The 22,885-nt window shown below is 42.9% G+C and overlaps 1 protein-coding gene across 1 annotated transcript in view; it reads right to left on the reverse strand.

The window, feature by feature from the left end:
• The window catches only part of LOC141273819 (protein ELYS-like), a 112,316-nt gene that overhangs the window by 79,668 nt on the left and 9,763 nt on the right, over positions 1 to 22,885 (reverse strand). The window contains exons 6-9 of the mRNA XM_073686199.1: positions 13,509 to 13,622; positions 13,285 to 13,366; positions 11,969 to 12,119; positions 9 to 141 (exon numbers count right to left, since the gene is read on the reverse strand). Of these exons, the coding sequence (XP_073542300.1) occupies positions 9 to 141; positions 11,969 to 12,119; positions 13,285 to 13,366; positions 13,509 to 13,622 (480 nt within the window). The remainder of the gene's footprint in view (positions 1 to 8; positions 142 to 11,968; positions 12,120 to 13,284; positions 13,367 to 13,508; positions 13,623 to 22,885) is intronic.

A 22,885-nucleotide genomic window follows, 5' to 3' on the forward strand; every position in this document is an offset into this window, starting at 1 on the left:
AATCTTACCTTAAAGAATCCGGCATCTGTGCTTGAGACCAACGATTTATATCAAACACTCCCATGTAAATTGAAGGCTTATTTTGTCCATACGTATTAACTTGCCAGCTAAATATTGACACACTGGTATCAGGCGATGTAACTGAAAAGAAATCATATTGCCAGAAATATGTATAAAAACATTATTTGCAGTCTATAATAATACCCTAGAGGGCTTTCATTTCATTGACAAATCTTGAAATAAGTTTTAACCTGCAGGTCACAATTTTTATTAGAAGATTTTAAAACTCCACAAAGTACATGCATATAAAGTACTGCATTTTCAGACAGACGCCGTCTTTAAATGGGTTGTCCACTACTTGGACAACCCCATCTCAATCCTTGTTTGGCCCAGTAAAATAACACCCATAGGGCAGAGTGAAGCAAGCGCTGATTGGCCGCAAGGATCGTATGACAATGTTATGCGAGCCCTGGGAGACCCCGTGTCGACACCTCTGGAACAGCACCGGCAACAGAGGTGAGTATATGTATTATTTTACAAGGGGAAAACATAGGGATTGAGGAGGGGGTTTCCCCGAGTGGTGAACAATCCTTTTAACTGCAGTATAAAAGTAATACATTTTAACTGGATTGGAAACCTTGTGTGTTAGTATCACAAAACCTATTTAGATGTTCTATTGCATGTGTTTTTAATGACGTAGAAGTGAATCTTACATAAAATATTACATATGTTGCATTTGATAAAATACATAATCACTGTTGCCGTTACTTTTCATTAAAATTTGCATCTGTTCTCCTGATATTAAAGGGAACCTGTCACCATGAAAATGCAGTCCTATCTGCAAGCATCATGTTATTGAGAAGGAAAATCAAATTAGAGTGATCTATAGTTTACAGAAAAAAAGTTCAGTATAACCCGTATTTTCATCACAAACCTCTGCCCTTTGAGATTTTCTGTCCAGTTGGCGGTCCTATCAGTGATTGACAACTTTCTCTGTACAAGTGTACTCACAGTGATAGATGTCAATCATTGACAGGACTGCCCACTGGACTGAAAGTCTCAGAAAGAACAGATTTAGGTGATGAAAACAGCTTATACTGAATTTTTTTTTCACAAAACTATATATCAATCTAATCTGTTCCTCCTCCTCCTCAATAACATGATGCCTGCAGATAGGACTGCATTTTCATGGCGACAGGTTACTTAAAAATTTTCTTTTTTATTGTTTACAGCTTATTGCCAAAGGAACCGGCCACAAATGCAGTCTAGCAGCAGTAGCCGAACACGCACAGTACGTGCAAGCGCTTTACAGTGAACCTGACATCTGACACTTGATGCCCAATCCACTAACTGATCTCAGCCACTGCCTGAATCATGCCACCCTCAGATTGGGCAGCAAGTATCAGATGTCAGATTCCCTTTAATAGCAGGTCATAAGCACTTAATTGAAGCGGTAGAAAAATCTAAACATCTTATTCTGAATCATAAAAGGGCGAATCCCAATAAATAAAAAAAACGCAAACCCACATTGGGTAGAGATGAAACTTCTAGATAAAGATGGGTCTGGCTCTGAAGGGTCCTGCTTAAGGGTCTTAATCTGAAATAAGCCGGAAATAGGCCAGAAGGTAGTAGTAACTATTTACTAATTGTGCTTAGTTTCTCTCTCTCATTCACACTTAAACCTTCATTATGCTTACATATGCCCTTGCTGTCTTTGCACCACTAATCCTTACTCTCCTTCGCTATCCCCCAAACCCCAGCACTCTCTAACCAAATAATAATCTCTCCTTCCCGCTTACCCCCTCACCTGACCTCATCTGCAGACCTACTCCTCAACCTCAGATCTATCTATAAACAAAAAACAAGCCGGACACTCTCCTTCTCCCACCTGCTGGAACCATATCTCCCAATCCTGGAGCCCCATAATTCACAACTACCACCAATTCCTCCTCCTATCGCTTCCAACCAACTGCAAACTACCGCAACCTCTCCTACATAAAACCCCTGCCCCTAACCCCCACCCCCACCCCCCTGCTCCCTCTCTCTGGAGCACTTTGGAACGCCCACTGTCTGCAACAAGCTCTATTTTGTCCACGACCTCTTTACCTCTCAGAGAGGCCCATCTCTCCTTCCTGGGCATCACAGAGACATGGTTGACACACGCCGACACTGTCTTCCCTGCTGCGCTGTGTTATAGTGGGCTCCACTTCACCCACACTCCTCGCCCTGGTAACAGACATGGTGGAGGAGTAGGTCTTTTCCTTTCTACCAACTACACCTTTATCCCTATCCCACCTCTACCCTCCCTTCTTTTGAAGTCCACTCTGTCCGCATCTACTCTCCCTCCAACCTCCAAGTGGCTGTCATACCGACCTCCGAGCCCGGTCACTGCCTTTATTGACCAATTCTCCTCTTGGCTTCTTTACTTTCTCTCTGCTGACATTCCCACAATCATCATGGGTGATTTCAACATCCCCACTGACATTCGCCAGTCAACAGCATCTAAACTCCTGTCGCTTACTTCATCCTTTGGACTTCGTCCTCCTGAGCTACCCACACAGACGGACACACACTAGACCTCACCTTCATCCGACTCTGCTCCCGATCTAACCTCAAAACCTCCCCCTTACCCTTATCTGACCACCATCTACTCTTTTTCTCATCCCAGTCCCCCTCACCTGCCACCCATGTCCAGCAACTAGCACACCCCCGCAGAAACCTTGCACATCTAGACACTCGTACACTCTCTGACTCTATTCTACCACTGATATCCATATCCTCACTCCACGACACAGTCAACGCCACTGCTTTCTACAATGCCATTCTCACATCAGCTATTGACTCGGTCGACCTCGACACTCATTCCCCACACTCATCCCATCCCTTACCCATCTCTTCAGCCTATCACTAACTTCTGGTACCTTCCCCGCTGCCTTCAAACATGCCACAATCACGCCCATCCTCAAAAAGCCATCCCTCGACCCAACCGCCTTGTCTAGCTACCGCCCTATATTGTTGCTCCCATTTGCCTCCAAACTCCTTGTGCAACACGTTCACGCTGAACTTTCCTCTCACTTCTCATCTAACCCTCTTCGACAACCGACAATCTGGCTTCCACCCACACCATTCCACCGAAACTAGCCCTTACCAAAATTACTAATTACTTACAGCCAAAGCTGACAATTCTCTGTTCTCCTTGACTTGTCCTCAGCCTTTGACACAGTTGACCACTGCCAGTCCTACTACAGATCCTCTCTTCCTTTGGCATCAAAAACTTGCCCCATCTTGGATCTCCTCATACCTTTTTAACCGCATATTTAGCATCTCCCACGCTACCTCCTCATCCCGCCCCCACTCTGGGAGTCCCTCAAGGCTCTGTCCTAGGACCACTACTCTTCTCAATCTATACCCTTGGCCTGGGACAGCTCAAAATCTCACGGCTTCCAATACCATTTGTACGCTGATGACACCCAGATCTACCTCTCTGGCACAGATGTCACCGCTCTGCTGTCCATAATTCCAGCATGTCTATTAGCCATATCCTCCTTTTTCTCCTCTTGCTTCCTAAAGCTCAATGTGGACAAAACTGAACTCATCTTTCCCCCATCTTGCGTATCTTCCCCACCTGATATTTCTATCACAATAAATGACGCCACACTTTCCCCAGTACCGGCAATCCGCTGCCTCAGAGTAACCCTTGAATCTTCCCTGTCCTTCAAACCCCACATCCAAGCTCTCGCCACTTCTTGTTGCCTGCAGCTCAAAAATTTCCAGAATCCCTCCATCTACTAAACTGGTTGTGCATGCCCTCATCATCTCCCGCCTCGACAACAACAGCAAGCTCCTCTGTGGCCTACCTGCTACCACTCTCACACCCCTCCAGTCCATCCTCAACTCTGCTGCGCGACTGGTTCATCTCTCGCATCGCTACTCCTCCGCTACCCCCCTTTGAAAATCTCTTCACTGGCCCCCAATTGTGCAGAATATTCAGTTCAAACTACAAACACTGACCTACAAAGCCATCCATAACCTTTCCTCTCTGTACATCTCTGAACTAATCTCCCGATATATTTCCTCACGTAATCTCCAGTCCTCCAAAGGCCACCTCCTCTCCTACACACTTATTCGTTCCTCACCCAATCGCCTCCAAGATTTCTCCCCATCCTATGGAATTCTGTGCCTCAACACGTCTGATTAGCCTCCACATTTGAATCCTTCAGACGGAACCTGAAAACCCATCTCTTCAAACAAGCTAACAGCCTGCCATGACCTAGCTTGCTGCAACCTCAACATCAAAGCTACTGCAACCACCCCCCAACCTACTGTCTCCTTCCCCGTTCCTGTAGAATGTCAAGAAATCCCTGCCTATGTGCTTATTATTCCCCTAAATCCCCGACTCTCTGTTTAGTTATCATATCCACCCCTCCCCTGCACATCACAGGGCCCTGTGACAAATATACATATGGATATAGATATAGATATATATACATACACACATACATATATTATATTATATATACAGTACAGACCAAACGTTTGGACACACCTCATTTAATGATTTTTATGCATTTTCATGACTATGAAAATTGTACATTCACACTGAAGGCATCAAAACTATGAATTAACACATGTGGAATTATACACTTAACAAAAAAGTGTGAAACAACTGAAAATATGTCTTATATTCTAGGTTCTTCAAAGTAGCCACCTTTTGCTTTGATGACTGCTTTGCACACTCTTGGCATTCTTTTGATGAGCTTCAAGAGGTAGTCACCGGAAATGGTTTTCACTTCACAGGTGTGCCCTGTCAGGTTTAATAAGTGGGATTTCTTGCCTTATTAATGGGGTTGGGACCATCAGTTGTGTTGTGCAGAAGTCAGGTGGATACACAGCTGATAGTCCTACTGAAAAGACTATTAGAATTTGTATTATGGCAAGAAAAAAGCAGCTAAGAAAAAAGATTGGCCATCATTACTTTAAGAAATGAAGGTCAGTCAGTGTGAAAAATTGGGAAAACTTTGAAAGTGTCCCCAAGTGCAGTTGCAAAAACCATCAAGCGCTACAAAGAAACTGGCTCACATGAGGACCGCCCCAGGAAAGGAAGACCAAGAGTCACCTCTGCTTCTGAGGATCAGTTTATCTGAGTCACCAGCCTCAGAAATCGCAGGTTAACAGCAGCTCAGATTAGAGACCAGGTCAATGCCACACAGCGTTCTAGCAGCAGACACATCTCTTCAACAACTGTTAAGAGGAGACTTTGTGCAGCAGGCCATCATGGTAAAATAGCTGCTAGGAAACCACTGCTAAGGACAGGCAACAAGCAGAAGAGACTTGTTTGGGCTAAAGAACACAAGGAATCGACATTAGACCAGTGGAAATCTGTGCTTTGGTCTGATGAGTCCAAATTTGAGATCTTTGGTTCCAACCACCGTGTCTTTGTGCGACGCAGAAAAGGTGAACGGATGGACTCTACATGCCTGGTTCCCACCGTGAAGCATGGAGGTGGTGTGATGGTGCTTTGCTGGTGACACTGTTGGGGATTTATTCAAAATTGAAGGCATACTGAACCAGCATGGCTACCACAGCATCTTGCAGCGACATGCTATTCCATTCGGTTTGCGTTTAGTTGGACCATCATTTATTTTTCAACAGGACAATTACCCCAAACACACCTCCAGGCTGTGTAAGGGCTATTTGACCAAGGAGGAGAGTGATGGGGTGCTACGCCAGATGACCTGGCCTCCACAGTCACCAGATCTGAACCCAATTGAGATGGTTTGGGGTGAGCTGGACCGCAGAGTGAAGGCAAAAGGGCCAACAAGTGCTAAGCATCTCTGGGAACTCCTTCAAGATTGTTGGAAGACCATTTTCAGTGACTACTTCTTGAAGCTCATCAAGAGAATGCCAAGAGTGTGCAAAGCAGTCATCAAAGCAAAAGGTGGCTACTTTGAAGAACCTAGAATATAAGACATATTTTCAGTTGTTTCACACTTTTTTGTTAAGTATATAATTCCACAGGTGTTAATTTATATACACACACACATACATACACACACAAATATATCTATCCATCAAACTATACACTGTAGCTCACAAATCAGTTATATGGATGTCTGGCACAAAAATACCACTGCTAAGTGCCACATTGCGTAACTGCAGGGCAGTGTGATTAGCACATATGCATATATAGTAGCTCTATACAGCTACTCCACTGACGTTTCAACCTCAGTCACCTTACTGATTTAATAAATGTAACCAGGGCTGTGGAGTCTGTCTCCATTTAGGTGGAGTCGGTACAAAATGGACCGACTCTGAAAATATATAATAAATTGGGTACAGTAGTATAATGCAGGATGTGCTGTAAATGTTTTCATAAGAATTTGGGAAAGTTGTGAAATGTCCTATAAAGGTCTGTTCTGTTCCTGATCTAAGGATCTCTGCTTTTAGGTGAGATGAATCTGTGCTGCACTTTATGTACACGCTCCGTAGTGAGGCCGTGCTGTGGAGTCGGAGGTTTAGCTTACCGACTCCACAGCCCGGATTATCTAACAATCTGATTATCATCATGTAAAAAAACACTCGCCATTCCCAAGTGAGCTTGTAACTATTATTTGTGCTCCTACCAATTGATGTACACATACAGCTCTCATACAAGAAGCAGGGTTTTCTTTCTTCAAAAGGTATGTTGTGCTACATGGGCCGTATAACAAGCGCAACATTTGTTTGCCCTTGATGCTAGGTCTGTAACTTATCGCCACAGAGATACAGCTAAATGAACACCATGTTGGATTTACCAATCTGTCGGCGTTGCACCTCTGCCCTCAGCCCTGTGCACTCTGCCCATCTCCTGGCATGAACAAATGTCACATGACCACGGCAGCAATTATGGGATATTTGTATGTTAAGAGACAAGCGGGGAACAGAAGGCTAAAAACAGAAGAGCAACATCATATTGCTTTTTTTCACCATTATTAATTTAGATAGCAACTTGGTCCATTATTAAAGGGAATCTGTCACCCCCTGGCACTTATCTGACCTCAGGTGATAGAAATGTAAATGTATACCTACCACTATGGCCCAGAGTAGAGGTCTAGCTGATTTAAAATGTCTTTTTATTCAATCCGTATACTGATGCTTGGGGTGAAGAAATCCCCGCCTACTTTGTGAATTAAAATGTTACCCAACCCCACTCCCCTGCATGTGACGTGCAGTCTCATCTTCCAGGTCCCGCGCACGCTCACCTCACCTTTAAAGGGAATGTGTCACCCCCCTGGGCGATATCAGACCTCTACTATGGGCATAAAGGACTTTAATCAATTCTTTTTTCCACAGGCTTGGTGTCCGGGAGACGCCTAGCAATCCCCGCCTGTGTGCTTAATTATCATATCCCCCCTCCCCTGCATGTCACAGGGCCCTGTGACAGACCCTGTGACGTGCACTGTGCTTCCTGACTTCCGGGCATTCGCAAAGCGCCGCTCACATAGAGCACGCTTTGCTTCATCCCGGCCCCGTCTACCTGTGCTCTGCGCCGCAGGTTTCTATTGCGCAGGCGCCAGAAAGTGACAGTGACTCCCAGCACCTGCGCAATAGAACCCTGCGGCGAAGTGCAAAGGCAGACGGGGCCGGGATGAAGCAAAGCGCGCTCTATGTGAGCGGCCCTCTGCGCGTGCCCGGAAGTCAGGAAGCACAGTGCACTACACAGGTTCTGTAACAGGGCCCTGTGACGTGTAGGCAGGGGTATGCTAATTAAGCAGAGAGGCGGGGATTTAGGGGAATAATAAGCACATAAGCGAGGTTTGCTTCAAGCCTGTGGAAAAAATAATTAATTAAAGTGCTTTTCTCTGCAATCAGACCTTTGCTATGGGCCCTACAGGTATATATAGATTAAGGCTGCGTGCCCACTATGCGTTTTTCAAGAGTTTTTGCCGTGGAATATCCGCAGCGAAAACGCTTAAACGCTTGGTAATATGTGCCCCATGGTCCCCAATGATAATCCGCATGTGCTGTGCGGAAATTTCCGCTGCGGATTATCATTGCGGAAAAATACGCAGCATGTCCATTAATTTTGCGGACACGCAGCGTAGTTGTAAAATGGTTCCTGTAAAAAAAAAAGCCACGGTACCTGTAAAAAAGAATTTAAAATAAAAAAATAAAGATTATACTTACCTTCTGATGTCCCTCGGTCTCCTCAGCGATGTGTACGGTGTGTTGGGCGGCTCGCGGTGGTGTGAGGACCTGACATGACGTCATTGAGTCATGAGACAGGTCACGCGACCACTGACGTCGGCGGTCGCGTGACCTGTCACATGACTCAATGAAGTCATCGCAGGTCCTTCACACCACCACGAGACACAGGGGAAACTGGACACATCAGAGAAGAAGACCACGGGCCATCAGAAGGCAAGTACAATCTTTATTTTTTACTTTTCACCATTCTTATTTTATTTTTATTATTTTTTATTTTCTTTTTTAACTATTACTTGGTCACACTATATAAATTAATGCCGGTTGCATGGATTTATATAGTGTGACCAAGTTGTCAAGCACTTTTCCAAATGATGCTAAAATCGCTTGGAAAAGCGCTTGATAACCCGCATGTAGAAATGCATGCAAAAACGCTTGACAAACTCTTCTACCTGGCGGGAAAAACCCATGTAAAATCCGCATGCATTTCTGCATCGTGGGCACATAGCCTTACTTTTCTATAACCTGTATGGCCATAGTAGTGGTCTGATATCACCCGGGGGGTGACAGATTCCCTTTAGCACGAGTCACACTTTTTTCTCCCGGTTATGTTTCCAGCAGTGATCTTGTGAGCAGACGCCAGGGAGTCACATAGCTGGGAGAAAAAAAAAAGTGCGCCTTGTGTTAAAGGTGATGTGAGCATGTGCGGGACTTGGAAGACGAGACTGCATGTCACAGGGCAAGGGAGTGGGTGTGGGGGACATTGTAATTCATAAAGTAGGCGGGGATTTCTTCCCGTCCCCCAAGCATCAGTAAACAGATTGAATAAAAAGACATTTCAAACCAACCAGACCTCTAATATGAGGCATACAGGTATGTATAGATTTACATTTCTATCACCTGTATGCCCATATTAGAGGTCTGAAAACTCCCAGGGGGTGACAGTTTCCCTTTAAGAGGTTGTCCAGCAGTGGTCACCCCCTTTAATTTCATCTAATGCACAGCATCTAGTGCTCTGAAATCTACTAAACAGCAGAAAAGGTTTAAACATTTAGATTTTTTTTTCATGCTTTTGCGGAATATAGTTACATACAGTTAGGTCCATATATATTTGGACAGAGAGAACATTTTTCTAATTTTGGTTCTAGACATTACCACAATGAATTTTAAACAAAACAATTTCGATGCAGTTGAAGTTCAGACTTTCAGCTTTCATTTGAGGGTATCCACAATAAAATTGGATGAAGGGTTTAGGAGTTTCAGCTCCTTAACATGTGCCACCCTGTTTTTAAAGGAACCAAAAGTAATTGGACAGATTAAATAATTGTAAATAAAATGTTCATTTCTAGTACTTGGTTGAAAACCCTTTGCTGGCAATGACTGCCTGAAGTCTTGAACTCATGGACATCACCAGACGCTGTGTTTCCTCCTTTTTGATGCTCTGCCAGGCCTTCACTGCGGTGGTTTTCAGTTGCTGTTTGTTTGTGGGCCTTTCTGTCTGAAGTTTAGTCTTTAACAAGTGAAATGCATGTTCAATTGGGTTGAGTTCAGGTGACTGACTTGGCCATTCAAGAATATTCCACTTCTTTGCTTTAATAAACTCCTGGGTTGCATTGGCTTTATGTTTTGGGTCATTGTCCATCTGTAGTATGAAACGACGACCAATCAGTTTGGCTGCATTTGGCTGGATCTGAGCACACAGTAGGACTCTGAATACATCAGAATTCATTCGGCTACTTCTGTCCTGTGTCACATCATCAATAAACACTAGTGATCCAGTGCCACTGGCAGCCATGCATGCCAAAGCCATCACACTGCCTCCGCCGTGTTTTACAGATGATATGGTATGCTTTGGATCATGAGCTGTACCACGCCTTCGCCATACTTTTCTCTTTCCATCATCTGGTAGAGGTTGATCTTGGTTTCATCTGTCCAAAGAATGTTCTTCCAGAACTGTGCTGGCTTTTTTAGATGTTTTTTCAGCAAAGTCCAGTCTAGCCTTTTTATTCTTGATGCTTAGGAGTGGCTTGTACCGTGCAGTGAACCCTCTGTATTTACTTTCAGGCAGTCTTCTCTTTATGGTAGATTTGGATATTGATACGCCTACCTCCTGGAGAGTGTTGTTCACTTGGTTGGCTGTTGTGAAGGGGTTTCTCTTCACCATGGAGATTATTCTGCGATCATCCACCACTGTTGTCTTCCGTGGGCGCCCAGGTCTTTTTGCATTGATGAGTTCACCAGTGCTTTTTCTTCTTTCTCAGGATGTACCAAACTGTAGATTTTGCCACTCCCAATATTGTAGCAATTTCTCAGATGGGTTTTTTCTGTATTTGCAGCTTAAGGATGGCTTGTTTCACCTGCATGGAGAGCTCCTTTGACCGCATGTTTACTTCACAGCAAAACCTTCCAAATGCAAGCACCACACCTCAAATCAACTCCAGGCCTTTTATCTGCTTAATTGAGAATGACATAACGAAGGAATTGCCCACACCTGTCCATGAAATAGCCTTGGAGTCAATTGTCCAATTACTTTTGGTCCCTTTAAAAACAGGGTGGCACATGTTAAGGAGCTGAAACTCCTAAACCCTTCATCCAATTTTAATGTGGATACCCTCAAATGAAAGCTGAAAGTCTGAACTTCAACTGCATCTGAATTGTTTTGTTTAAAATTCATTGTGGTAATGTCTAGAACCAAAATTAGAAAAATGTTGTCTCTGTCCAAATATATATGGACCTAACTGTAGATTCAATTATGTAGATAAAAGTACTTCTGGGGATTGAAAACATTCTCTCCTTAATGCAAACTGATGTATAAAACCATCATGATCAGGTCACTTTGTGCACTGCTTGAGGGATCTGTACGGTACAGCCTCAGCATCGGTGCAGCAGGAGCTCAATTGATATACACAGCCAGGATTCTGATGTGTTCTCACCAGGTTTAGCAGTTCAATCTGATATGCCGATAGTGACAACAGCACACAAAGAATCTGACCAATAAAAAGAGCGCTCCCTTTGTCAGACCATCATCAGCACCTCTAATGTGTGCAGCGGTGCCAATGGACTATGGCAACCAAGAGCCCGAAAATGGCCTTTTGGTCTGCCATACAGTACAGTTTAACAGATACTGCCAGAGTCGGGGTTTGATAGGTTGACGGGGATAAATTAGGTAATCCACTGTAGCGATGTGCGTTAACAATATGATGATGAGATTTTATGTTCAAGTTCCCTTAGGGTACTAATATTGTAGTGTAAAAAATATATATATCCTTTGAAAAACATTCCGTATCTCTGATTACTATAATGATATCAACATTTATGCGAAGCTGCATGGTGAACAATGCAAAGTGTATGTATATATGTCTGTTTTATATACACACATACATACACATATATACATACATTTGTAATTTTTTCTATTTCCACCTATAAATACAATTCATTCCACAAAAGACAGGCCCTCATTCAGCTATATCTTCAAAAAATGGGAGGAAAAAAATATATATTTGTCCTAAAGACACCAAAATTAAGGGGTTAAAGGGATTTTCCAATTTTTGAAAGTGATCGTATACAATAGCGTGTACAGACAGACCAGGATGGTCCAAATTTTTTAAATTTGAAGAAACTTAATCTAGTCTGCTTCTGATTAACAATGATGTATGAGATAAGACTTTGTTGTACTCTACATAGTCATTTTGGGGGAAATTTACAAATTTCAGATCAGTTTCTGTATATGCCTTGCAAACATAATAAAAGACATGAAAGAAAAAAAAACAGAAAAACAAACCATCATGGAGACCGTCTTCTCTTTCGCTATGAGCACGGAATTTTTCTATAGTCTGACAGCCCAGTAACTTCATGCTGTTTGTTTGACCTCTTAAAAATAGGGTATTCGCTGAAAGATCCAGGTTATACCTTTCCTCACAGTATTCCAAGTTCTGTAAAAAAAAATAAAGAAAGAAAGAATAATTGACATATAGATAGATAGATTTATATTATAGGAATAGATATACCTAGTCTAGCCTCTCCCTGCCCCACTCCAGGTGGTTGACAGGTCTGTACCATGTGTGTGTACATAGGAGGAGACCTGTCAAAATCAATCAACTGGACCGGGCAGGAACAAGTGAGCCAAGGACCATGCCGGATTTGTCAGGTCTATTTCTATAGCCCATGGCTGGCTTTTCAAACAAGTTTTTCTCTGAAATGCTGCGGGGTTCCAGTGAAAAAAAGTGTACACGGCTGTAATCGTACAACCACGATGTTTCATGCCGTCTGTAATTCAGGCAGTGTGAATCTAGTGGCAGCTCATCAAGCCTCACATTTGAATCAATTTGAAGCCCTATAGGCTCTGTTTTGGCAGATGGTGCAAAGGGTTAAAACCTAGCCCTACAGATTCTGATTAAGTGCACCTGGATTTCTCTGCATATAACCAGGCTAGGTGTTCACCTTAGTCAGTCAGCTGGGGAAGACTAAGCAGAGTGGGTTGTGTTGGAGATGTTAGAGAGAGACAAGCCAGAATTCCACTCTGAGAAGAGACTGCACAGGCCATGTGCGCCAAACTGCAAATATGAGAAGTTGATTTGGCAATAGCAGTTTTGTTTGACCAAACTTGGACTAGCTGAGTCGTGTATGAGTAGCCAAGGTCTATTTTGTTCAGTTAGTGCCTGGACAAGGCTAGGGATTTTGTGTTTATGGTTTTGTTTTCTTTAAAAAATAGAATCCAGAGCCTGTGTAAACGCTGTCTACTGCTGAGCATGAATCCCTACACAATATATGCAAGGACTTAAACATAACCAAAGACAGCAAGGGACACAGAAGAGATGTAGAGGAAAGTGAACAGTGACCACCAGCTGGAGGTGGGTGAAGATCCTAAAGCAGTCAAATGTGTATACATCCATAATGTAAATAAAGTGGTAACAGAACAAACAATGACAGTGTGAATGTTGTAATAAAACAAAGCTCCTGACCAGAAGTGTCACTCAAGGAGGAGCACTCACCAAGGAAGTAAGGAGAGTTCAGAGCTGTGAGGTGCTCTACAGACAACTTGAGAATGCCCCCTTTACATTACAAACCATACAGAATACAAATATACAGACATCTTACCTCATACATAATTTGTCCTGATGGTAAACGTTTTCTGTCCCCAAAAGCCAACTGCAGCAAATGAAAGCTTAAATCTCTACCACTATAGTAGAAAAGATTAAAAGATTATGATGAGAACATAACTGGAGAGCTAAAGAAATGACAAAATACAGAACTCTTAATTTTGAAATGTAAAATAATTTGGGGAAAGGATGCAATGTTAGTAATTGGATTTTAACAATTACCTTTGACTCGTTTGGACAGCCCAAAGGTAACAGCAGTTTCGGGGGTCATTCTCAGGTTCTTGAAAAGTGACGGAGAAAACAGGAACTCTGCCCCCTTCAATTTGAACATGGTATCTGAAAATATATATATACACACACATTAACTCATTAAAATGTCCTACACAAAAGCGACATATCATCTGGGATAAATCATAATTGTAACTGCATGCAGAGTTGCTATAATAACACATCACGGCTTCTGGATATCCGGCCTGTACAAACATGATGCAGCCCACCACACTAAGCGCCGGCAAGCACGTTTCACACAGCTTAAAGAGAACCTGCCAGCAGATTTTAGTCCTATAAACTAAAGGCATGGCCATAATAGCACGGTGATGCTGATTAATATGATACCTGGTGTGAAGGGATGCGCTCAGTAGCTGCTGATTACTCATCTTATAAAGTTTTCATAAAATGGTGTCTTGTGCTTCAGGACAGGGCGTGGGGGCTGGGTCTTCTTCTGGTTCTCCACCCCTCCACACCAGACTCCTCTATTTCTGGAGCAGGTAACAGATTATTCAGGGACCCGCATACTTTATAAAATTCCACAACGCAGCCATCACTGCATATGCAGCGCCTCTGACGCACACAAGACGTCATTTTCTGAAAACGTCATAAAGGTGAGTATTCAACAGCCACTGAGCGGATCCCTTCACATCAGGTATCAGTAATCAGCACCACAGTGCTATTATCGCCATGCCTTTAATTTAAAGGGCTAAATCCTGCTGACAGGTTCGCTTTAATCATTGTGGTCAGATGTTTGATTGAGTCTGTAGCAAAATATCAAAGTGCTCTACATAGCGCCTGCAGTGCAAATCATTTTTGGTGCTCATTCTGGTTTTTCCAAATTCTCAAAATCATTACATTAAAATGTTCAGATTTTTTAACCCCTTTGTAACATTGTGCGTAATAATACGTCCCTGTGCCATGGACCTTATGGACCAGGTAAGTATTATTACTTCTCGGCGATCGCGCCCACACACAAGTTGTGCAGCCGCGGTTGCCGGCGGGTGCCAGCTGATACCTGGAACCCAGAGCCAGGAGCAGTGTCCGCACCGCTCCCAGCACTTTAACCCCTTAAATGCTGCGATCGCAGCATTTAGCGAGCGAGCAGAAAAACAAATGCCGCTCTGCTCTTGAATCGGAGACCCAGTGACATCATTGCGGAGTCCCGATCGTTGCCATGGTGTGGAAAGAAGGAGAAAGAGACACAGGTACAAAGAGCCAAGCACCCAAATATTTGTATTACAAAAATATATAACATTTTATTGAACAGAAGTTTGACAAAAAGACATTAGACCACACAAAAATACATTAAAAGCATTTAAAAAAGGAAAGCAAAACCATGTGAGGGCGTAATATCCCACACATGCACCAACAGGTTAACTAGAATAGAAAAATCAGTCATCATTCAAGACATGTGTAATACTGACCATAAAGAAAGTCATAAATAGCCCAAGATAGAAAAGTACATGATCATAAGGTTCAATAGTGAATGACTATAAAGTGCAGTAGTATATAGAATATTCATACAATACAAGGTGCATAAATAGGATTAATCAAGAAAGAGGATATAATAAGAATATCGCCTAAACATCCTGATCATAATGTTAATCATAAACCATCTACTATGCAGGCACTCAGAGTTCAAAAGTATACAGAGTAATATAATAACTGTATGCGCTATTAAGAGGTCAAAGTTAGTATACCTGTTGTGGTCACCCACGCGTATCGCTGCCAACTAGCAGCTTCGTCAGGGGTAATCCCATAGTGTGATGTCTGGTCTAAATATAGGAGGCTCAAGGAGGAGCTGAAGTAAATCGATTCATGAATCATTAATTGAATTCCAAGTGGACACATGCATAGGCCGTCATGGTGATTGGCATCCGAAGCACGTGTCCATTTCCTGGCCTGCATTACACCACAGTGCTTGTGGAACGCAAGACACGTGTCCCCTTCCCTAGGCGTGCGTCTCACCGGGATGCTTGTGAGACACAAGACACATCATTTCCGGCCGGGCGTCTCACCACAGTGCTTGTGGAATGCAAGATGCATCATTTCCGGCCGAGCGCTCACATAAGTCGTCACTTCCGGTCCAGCCCGACTGCGTGCGTTCCATCCAAAATAGCGGTGGAACGCAAAACACGTCACTTCCAATCGGAAGTGACGTGTAGTAAAAACTAAGTGACATGTGTTCCAAAAGTATGGAACGCAAGCTTTTTTGAGGTCATGAAAGAGGAAATAAAAAAAAGATACCCATTGACACTTGTACATCACAAAATTTAACAATGGCCGAGAGACGGGCACTTATTTCTCTACAACAAAATCAGGAGTTTCTAATAAAAGAAGTAGACAAGGGGGGCAACGTTGTACCATGGCCCAGAACCATGTATCTTACAGAAGCCAAAAGACAGCAGAGTAATACCAATTTTTATTCTAAGCTCCCTTCAGATCCCACAGTAATCTTCTCTGCAAAACTTGAACGTGTCCTTAATCGAGCTGTTCAACTTGGCATCATCAATAAAGGAGAAAAGGAATTTATCTCTGTTGGGAAGCCAACCATTCCAACTTTTTATTTGATGCCTAAAGTGCACAAGAACATCCACTCTCTCCCGGGTAGGCCAATAGTGTCGGGTATTGGCAGTATAAGTGAGAAGGAGTGTGTATATATATATATATATATATATATATATATATATATATATATATATATATATATATATATATATATATATATATATATATATATATATATATACACTTTTTTTTTTTTTTTTTTTTTTTACAACCTTTAGTAACTAATCTATCTTCCTACCTTAGGGATTCATCACATCTGATACAGCTTCTGGATACGGTTGAGATCCCTGCCAATGCCTGGCTAATTACGGTGGACGTAGAATCTTTATACTCGAACATTGGCCACCAGGATAGGCTTGCAGCTGGAACGCACTTTTTGGACCTTGACAGTGGAGGTAAACCGCCTCCACGATTCTTTTGTAATTGATTATAGATTGTGCTTACGCACAACTATTTCATTTTTGATTACTCTTTTTACCGACAGGTATCTGGTACGGCGATGGGTGCACGGTATGCGCCCTCCTTTGCCAACCTCTTTTTGGGTTGGTGGGAGGGAGCACACGTGTACACGTCGCCGGCCTTTCAGCGCAGTGTCTTTAAATGGCTGCGCTTCATAGATGACATTTTGATTGTATGGACGGGAACCAGACAGGAGGCTGAATCTTTTATTGAGCAACTTAATAGGAATCCTCTAAATATTCATCTAATATTTGAAATTTCATCTATTTCAGTCAACTTCCTGGATCTCAAAATTGCCTTGATTGATGGTTTCATCACTACTGAGTTTTCATCCCAAATCTTTGAAAAACGGGATTCGATTTACTTCAGCTGATCCTCCCTCCTTGAGCCTCCTATATGTAGACCAGACATCACACTATGGGATTACCCCTGACGAAGCTGCTAGTTGGCAGCGATACGCGTGGGTGACCACAACAGGTATACTAACTTTGACCTCTTAATAGCGCATACAGTTATTATATTACTCTGTATACTTTTGAACTCTATGAGTGCCTGCATAGTAGATGGTTTATGATTAACATTATGATCAGGATGTTTAGGCGATATTCTTATTATATTCTCTTTCTTGATTAATCCTATTTATGCACCTTGTATTGTATGAATATTCTATATACTACTGCACTTTATAGTCATTCACTATTGAACCTTATGATCATGTACTTTTCTATCTTGGGCTATTTATGACTTTCTTTATGGTCAGTATGACACAGGTCTTGAATGATGACTGATTTTTCTATTCTAGTTAACCTGTTGGTGCATGTGTGGGATATTACGCCCTCACATGGTTTTGCTTTCCATTTTTAAATGATTGTAATGTTTTTTTGTGTGGTCTAATGTCTTTTTGTCAAACTTCTGCAATAAAATGTTATATATTTTTGTAATATAAATATTTGAGTGCTCGGCTCTTTCTCCTTCTTTCCACAATATGTGTTACACAGGCTGCCTTTAGCACCCCTCTTGTATATAGCTGTGCCTCCTAGTGTTTTGTAGATCGTTGCCACGGTGACTCCACCAACAAGTTAGTTTTATCATGCGCAGTGCATGATCAAAATAACTTGTGTCTGCAGCACTGACAGTTAAGAGGTATATTAATAAATATATGATTTATTCTATAAATAAATATTATAGGAAAAAAATATAAAAAAAATAAAAAAAAACAATAAAGTCCACACTTGGTATCGCTGCGTCCGTAATTACCTGACCTATAAAACTGTCCCACTAGTAAACCGCTTTAGTAAACGCCGTAAAAAAATAAATAATGAAGCAAAAAACAGTGCTTTATCATTATACCGCCAAACAAAAAGTGGAATAAAATGCAATCAAAAAGACAAATGCAAAAAATATGGTACTGCTGAAAACGTCATCTTCTCCAGTTTGCTATAGTGGATTTAGCCGCCTTCCTTCCTCTGTTCTGCCCCAGAGGTGTATAAATAGGTTCCCCTCCAATCTCCAAGACTCAGTTTGTTGAAGATAATAAAGGACAGCTCTGCAGACATTTAGGAGGTGGAACTCTGCTTCCTCCTTCTGCCAGAATCCTTCCAATCCGAAGGGAAGGATGATTTCCTGGGAACGATTGAAATCCGAAACTACCTTTGGGAGAAAGGAAGGGTCCAGGTGAAGCGTAATCCTATCCTCGGTCACGATCATGTAAGGTTCTCTGATAGAAAGGGCCTGTAGTTCTCCACTCTCTGTGCTGAAGTGATGGCTACTAAGAAGGCAGTCTTATGAGAGAGAGTCAGCATTGTGCTAGAGGAGAGAGGCACAAAGGGAGAGAGGGTTAAACCCTTGAGTACCACATTGAGATCCCAGGGTGGGACCTGAGACTGAATTATTGGGTGAAGTCTGAGTGCTGAAGTTATGAATCTCTTGATACACCTATGAGAGGCCAAATCTTGGTCGAATATGGAACTTAGGGCTGAAATCTGCACCTTAAGAGTGCTGGGTTTGAGACCCAACTCCAATCCACTCTGTAGAAAATCAAGGATCTGAGCAATGTTGGGATGTGAGGTATCAGGAATAACCGGGGCGTACCATGATAGGAATTTTTTCCATATTTTGCCGTATATCGCATTGGTTACTGGCTTCCTACTCTGTTGAAGAGTATTTATAACTTCTTCCGAGAGACCTTTGGATCTTAAGATCTCGGCTTCAGTAACCAGGCTGCCAGGTTTAGCCACTGAGGATTGGGATGGAACAGGGGCCCTTGAGAGAGAAGGTTGTTGACCTGAGGTAGTATCACCGGACCCTCTAGGCAGAGTTCTGTGATGGCCCTAAACCAAGGCCTTTTGGGCCACAGAGGGGCCACCAGAATTGTTGCCACTCTCTCTAACCTGACTTTCTGGATGGTTCTTGCCATCAGCGGTATTGGAGGAAAAGCATAGACCAGCTTGAAATGCCAGGGATGGGCTAGTGCGTCCAAATTCATGGCATGGTCTCGTCTGTCCAATGATAAGAAGAGGGGAAGTTTTGCATTTAACCGACTGGCAAAGAGATCTACCTCGGGGAGACCCGATTTAGCTACCAGCGACTGGAAAATCTGAGGATTCAGGCTCCATTCTCCTGGCTGGATATCTTTCCTGCTTAGAAAGTCTGCTTGAACATTGTTTGAGCCTTTCAGGTGGACTGCTGACAGTGATGGATGTTGTTCTGCCCACAAAAATATTCGGCCTGCAATCTGTTTTAGGCTGTGTACCTTCGTAACTCCTTGATAACGAAGGAAGGCAACTGTAGTCACGTTGTCCGAGAGAATCTTGATGTGAGAACCCTGGATTACGTTGACTGTCGCTCTGAGCGTTTTTTCTACCGCCATTAGCTCACTGAAGTTGGAAGATCTGGCATTGATCTCGGGACTCCATCTGCATTGAAAGGGAATCTGGGCCACCATAGCTCCCCAGCCTCGTAAATTGGCGTAGGTAGTCACTGTAATTAGAGGGTCCTGGGTCCAAGAAATCCCCTTCTGAAGATTTCGGGAGCTTGGCCACCAAGAGAAGCTTTTACCCGACCAGAGGTCCTGAACCGTTTGTTTAGCGAGTCCCTTTGTCTGTTCCAGGATCTTAGGATATGATCCTGGAGGGGCCTTGAGTGTGCCTGGGCCCACAACATCGACTGGATACAGGCTGTCATAGACCCCAATACAGACATTGTCGCTCTCAACTTTGGATTCTCTTGGTGTCTGAAATTTGAGATTTTGGATCTGAGAGCTGTCTGATGCTCCAATGGTAGAAAGGACATCTGTTTGTTGGAGTCCAGTAAGACACCAAGGAACTTCCTCCTTAATGAAGGGAGGAGTTCCGACTTTTTTTTTAGGCTTGGAGCCCAACCTAATGTCCGATGGGTTTTTAAAGTTATAGAGACGTGAAGATTGAGAGTTGCTACTGAAGGAGCGACAATTAACATGTCGTCCAAGTATGGAATTATGCAGACGCCCCGTTTCTGGATGAGTGCAATGACTTCTGCCATAATCTTCGTAAACACCCCGAGTGCTGAAGAGATGCCGAAGTGCAGTACATTGTACTGGTAATGAACTGTTATGTTGTCCCTGAGTACTGCAAACCGCAGGAACTTCCTGTGGGACGGATGAATCGGAACATGGTAGTACGCATCTTTTAAATCTATGGTCGCCATGATGAAGTCTTTCCCTATTAGGGGAATAGTTGATTTTATAGACTCCATCTTGAATCGCCTGTATTTGATGTGATGGTTTAGGGACTTCAGGTTGATTATGATGCGTGGGGTCCCTGATTGTTTTCGTATTAGGAATATTTTTGAGTAGTGACCCGTCCCCTCCCGGCCAGGGGGGGACCAGGGACACCACTCCCGAATCCAGAAGGTTTTTTAGGGCGACCGATAGGACTTCCTGAGCCCCCCCGAGAAGGAAGGGACGTGACCCTCAGGATCTGAGGGGGTGACTCTCGAATTCCAGTAGAAGACCCTCCTCGATGGTATTGAGGATCCACTGGCAGGAAGATATTGCCCGCCACTGGGGAAAGAAATTCGAGAGATGCCCCCCCTACACAGACCAAGTCATTGCCTGTCCTGCTGCTGGTGTTGTTGCTGGGGTACAAGGATGTTGCGGCCCTTGCCGCTTTTAGGATAGCTCCAGCGCCCAGATATTCCCTTTCCTCTATACTGTGAGGGCTGACTTTGGGAAGGCCAAAAGGAACATTTCTTAGGCTGTGTGCCCACGATACGTTTTTCAAGCGTTTACGCTGCCTCCCAAAAATCGAAATAGAAGGCGATCAAAAAACGTCAACTTGTCCCGCGAAAAACAAGCCATCACATGACTGTCGGCTAAAATATGGAAAACTTATAGCTCTCAAAATATAGAGATGCAAAAAAACAAAAATGTTTTTTAGTGTGTGACAGCTACTAAACATAAAAACCCGATCTAATCACTCACACCGCATGAGGAACGGCGTAAAAAATAAAAACAATTCTTCATCTGCTGCTTTGTTCATTCTGCCTCCCAAAGATCGCAGTATGGCTCGGCTCACATTTATCCTGCGCTCTGTGTTGAGCGCTTACGCTAGGGCTTCCTTGTAAGTATGCGATTCAGAAGGAACCCCCAGCAGAAGATTCCCTGTAATGAGGCAGATGGAGGCACCGTGGACGCCGTCTGGCCTGTGATCCAACATTGTCAGTCTTTTTATTAGGCGTGCATAAAAGTGCCGTCGGACACAGTTTTGTGAACCACTGAAAAACAGGACACAGCTAAACAGAGGCCAGACTGAGTCCAGAGTAAGGCCGGTTTCACGCGTCTTGATATTTCCGGTAAAGGAAATACTGGTACCAGAGATAACCGTGTCCGTGTGTACCTGTGTGACATACGTGTGGCAACTGTGTGCCGCATCAGGAGCACACGAACTGGCACCTGGGAATCAGTGGTAAAGTTAACGCTGTTCCCAAGCGCTGGGTGATAAATGCTGCCCTCATCATTATCCCATGCCGATGCATCAGCACGAGCAAGGAACAATGTTGACAGTAGTATTCTGCTTCCGGTGTGTCCTGGTGTAAAAATAAAATTTTACATTCAAATAGCCAAGTCAGGGCCCCTTCCCTTCCGAGCCCCGCCATGCCCCTAAACAGTGGTTTTCCCTCACATTTGGGGTATCTGCGTGCTCAGGAGAAAGTGCACAACAAACTTTGGGATCCATTTTATCCTGTTACGCTTGCAAAAATGAAAAAAAAAATGGGTCTAAAGTAGAATTTTTGTAAAGAAAAAAAAAAGTTCAAATGTTCAGTGTTTTCTTCCACATTCCAAAAATTCCTGTGAAGCACCTGAAGGGTTAATAAATGTATTGAATGAGGTTTTGAGCACCTTGAGGGGTACAATGTTTAGAATGGTGTCACTTTTGGGCATTTTCTGTCATAAAGGCCCCTCAAAGTCACTTCAAATGTGATGTGGTCCCTAAACAAATAGTTTTGTAAATTTTGTTGTAAAAATGAGAAAACACTGGTCAACTTTTAACCCTTCTAACAAAGAAAAATGTTGGTTTTAAAATTGTGCTGATGTAAAGTAGACATGTGGGAAATGTTATGTATTAACTATTTTGTGTGACATATCTCTCTGATTTAAGGGCATGAAAATTCAAAGTTTGAAAATTGCAAAATTTTCTAAGTTATCGCCAAATTTCTAATTTTTTCACAAATAAACGTAAATCATATCAAATAAATGTAACCACTATCACAAATTGCAATATGTCATGAAAAAAACAAATCTCAGAATCAGTGGGATCCGTTGAAGCGTTCCAGAGTTATTGTATGAAAGGGAGACTGGTCAGAGTTGTAAAAATTGGTCTGGTGATTAACGTTCAAACAACCTTCAGGGGTAAAGGGGTTAAGCATTTCCCACCTCCCATTGGCTTTCAATGCAACTTGGACAGAATATATATATATATATATATATATATATATATATATATATATATATATATATATATATATATATATATATATATATATATATATATATATATACACATACACTCTAGTATAGGCTGACCCGAATATAAGCACTTGAATTTTACCACAAAAAACTGGGAAAATGTATTGACTTGGGTATAAGCCTAGGGTGGGAAATGCAGCAGCTACTGGTAAATTTCCCCATCCTGGTGTGCATAGCATCCTCATCCCCAATCCTGCATGGCCCCCCATCAATGCACACATGAAAAAAATAAAACACTTCTACTCACCTTCCCTCTGCTCCAGTGCTGCGTCCTGTTCTTCCAGCAGCTGATCAGCGC

Source organism: Phyllobates terribilis, unplaced genomic scaffold, assembly GCF_046119375.1.
Source record: "Phyllobates terribilis strain yellow unplaced genomic scaffold, ASM4611937v1 Scaffold_5__5_contigs__length_657084704, whole genome shotgun sequence".
NCBI lineage: Eukaryota > Metazoa > Chordata > Amphibia > Anura > Dendrobatidae > Phyllobates > Phyllobates terribilis.